Source organism: Solanum lycopersicum, chromosome 11 (assembly GCF_036512215.1).
Source record: "Solanum lycopersicum chromosome 11, SLM_r2.1".
Lineage (NCBI taxonomy): Eukaryota > Viridiplantae > Streptophyta > Magnoliopsida > Solanales > Solanaceae > Solanum > Solanum lycopersicum.
In genome coordinates this window covers 23367575-23370081 of record NC_090810.1, presented here as the reverse complement: position 1 = coordinate 23370081, position 2507 = coordinate 23367575, and the positions used below count along the sequence as shown (strand labels likewise).

Genomic DNA, 2507 nt, shown 5'->3' with positions numbered 1-2507 from the left:
ACTTTGTCGCTGATAATTATTGTACTAATGATAGTGACACTCCATTGAACTCAATTTTTCAGTTAGCCTCTGATGATCTTCACATACATTTCTCAATCCTTTCCTTCGTTATCAAATAAAGTCAAAAATCATTTCGAAAAAAAAGCACAATAGTCTATATATACTATGCATGTTTTTATAGAGTATGGTAGAAAATATCAAGCTTTAAATACGTATTAAATGTTTTACTAAAATCAACAAAATTGAGTATTGTATACTCATTTCATTCACTTTTGTTTTTCATCGTACAAAAATAACTTTTAAACGTTATTTGGTTAGTTTAGCACAAATTTTATTTGGTTAGTTTAGCACACAAGAGAAAGACAGTGCTTAAATTTGTATCCATAACATTAATAATTCATTTCCCAAATAGTTCCTAAATCTATTTAAACTATATATAAATTAATATGGATAATACAATAAAATATTCACTTCATTTATATTTATATATTTTTAAAAAGAGTGAAAACTTTACCAAGGGAGTTAAAGTAACAGACTCACGTTAATAACACTCTCTAGATAAATCAAATAAGTCAAAGTCAATCAAAGTAATCATAACTGACAGAAAGACATAAAAAATGTGAAAGGGGTGAGCTCACATGAAGCGTATGACTAAACATTCACGGAGACAGTAAGCATTGTTCATATGTATCCATTATAAAAGCCCCAAACTTGAAGAAAACTCTCAATCCTCAAAAGCATGACAACTTCTCCCCCTGAATATTTAGAAAAGAATAACCTAAGTGAAGACGGTATGAAATTGCTATCTATCCTACCAAAAGAAAAAGGATGGCTTGGATCATATGCCTACAATTATCAAGGTTTTTGGGTACCACAAAAATTTCTTCAAGCTGTGATTGCATTTCAACAACAATTCCAAGCTCAAGATAGTGATATCATTCTCGTTACAACTCCAAAATCAGGAACTACATGGTTAAAATCACTTTTATTTGCTCTAGTAAATCGAGTGAAACATCCTATTCTTGAACCTAATCACCCTTTACTCATTGAGAACCCTCATGTTCTTGTTCCATTCTTGGAGCATACACTCTATTTTGATGGCCGAACCGATGATATTTCAACTTTCACTTCACCTAGACTCTTGGCAACTCATGTGCCCTTTGCTTCATTGCCAAAATCGGTCCAAGTTTCAAAATCCAAACTTGTTTACTTATGTAGGAATCCTAGAGATACATTCATTTCTATGTGGCATTTTACAAATAATTTATTACCTGATCATAAAGAAGCCGATTCCATTGAAGAAATGTTTAATCTTTTTTGTAAGGGGGTGAGCCTTTATGGACCATTTTGGAATCACGTATTGGATTATTGGAAAAAAAGCATAGAGAAACCTAACAAAATACTTTTTTTAATGTATGAAGAAATAAAGAAGAAACCAAAAATTCAGCTTAAACGCCTGGCTGATTTCTTAGAATGTCCATTTTCCATAGAGGAAGAAAATTCTGGAGTGGTGGACGATATATTAAACATGTGTAGCTTTGAGAATTTGAGCAATTTGGAGGTGAATAGAAATGGAAAGTTTTCAACTGGAGAGGCATATAAAGTTTTCTTTCGTAGAGGAGAAATTGGAGATTGGAAGAATTATTTTACTATAGAGATGTGTAATAAACTGAATCATATCGTTGAAGAAAAGTTTCAAGGATCTGGATTAAAGTTTTCATATGTTTGATTAGGCATTAATACGCCATAAAATGCAATTATTTATTTTGAAAATCAATTTTGAAGTAGTAGCTGTACTCAGAGTAATATAACAAGAAAATACAACAAAAGTTCAGTTATTCTAATACTATTTTAATTGTTCATTACTCAACTTTATTGCAAATTTAATATTAAATTCATTTTTCTATATTTTGTCACAAGAATTCATGTTTTTATTAGTACTAAAATAGCGTCAATCAGGTTGGAGGCATTTTTTTTGGACATTATTATATAAGTCCACAAGTGCTGCTTTATATGAAAAACAAAAAATTTAGGGCTCAAACATTATATATAACTAGATAACTTACTCTCTCTTTGCACGATAATTCATGACCTTAGTAACATTATGAATGAATATATTTTAATATCTGAATATTAGAAGTCTGGTATTTTCGGATATGTATGTGTGTTTCTGTAAATATATAACCTTAAAAGCATGAACTCCTAACTTGAATGTGAAATTACTATAATAATACTAACTTAGTTTATGCCTTTTTCGATGATTTGTGACTTTTCTAATATGTCGTGACTTTTTTCAAAGGGTAGTGATTTTTCGATTAGTTGTACTTCCAAAGAGTTGTGAGATTTTTTCAATAAGTTGTGACTTGTCCAAAGGGTTGTGACTTCTCTCAAAGGTCATGACTTTGCAGATAAGACACAAAAAACACTTGTTCAATCTATCCTTAGTTTACTATAAATAGAGGGTTTTCTCTCATTTTTCTTTCATCCTCTCCTCTGACTTGGTTATG

At 30.5% G+C, this 2507-nt stretch overlaps 1 protein-coding gene across 1 annotated transcript; it reads left to right on the top strand.

Annotated features, from left to right (window-relative positions):
• The first annotated feature begins 747 nt into the window (after positions 1 to 747).
• LOC109118854 (cytosolic sulfotransferase 12-like) lies at positions 748 to 1846 on the top strand. The gene has a single exon (XM_019210917.3). The coding sequence runs from the start codon at positions 794 to 796 to the stop codon at positions 1727 to 1729; it is 936 nt and encodes a 311-aa protein (XP_019066462.3). The 5' UTR covers positions 748 to 793; the 3' UTR covers positions 1730 to 1846.
• The last annotated feature ends 661 nt before the right edge of the window (positions 1847 to 2507 follow it).

Excerpts from the sequence above, each read along its gene's own strand:
- LOC109118854 (XM_019210917.3), top strand. The coding sequence starts at position 794 with ATGAAATTGCTATCTATCCTACCAAAAGAAAAAGGATGGCTTGGATCA.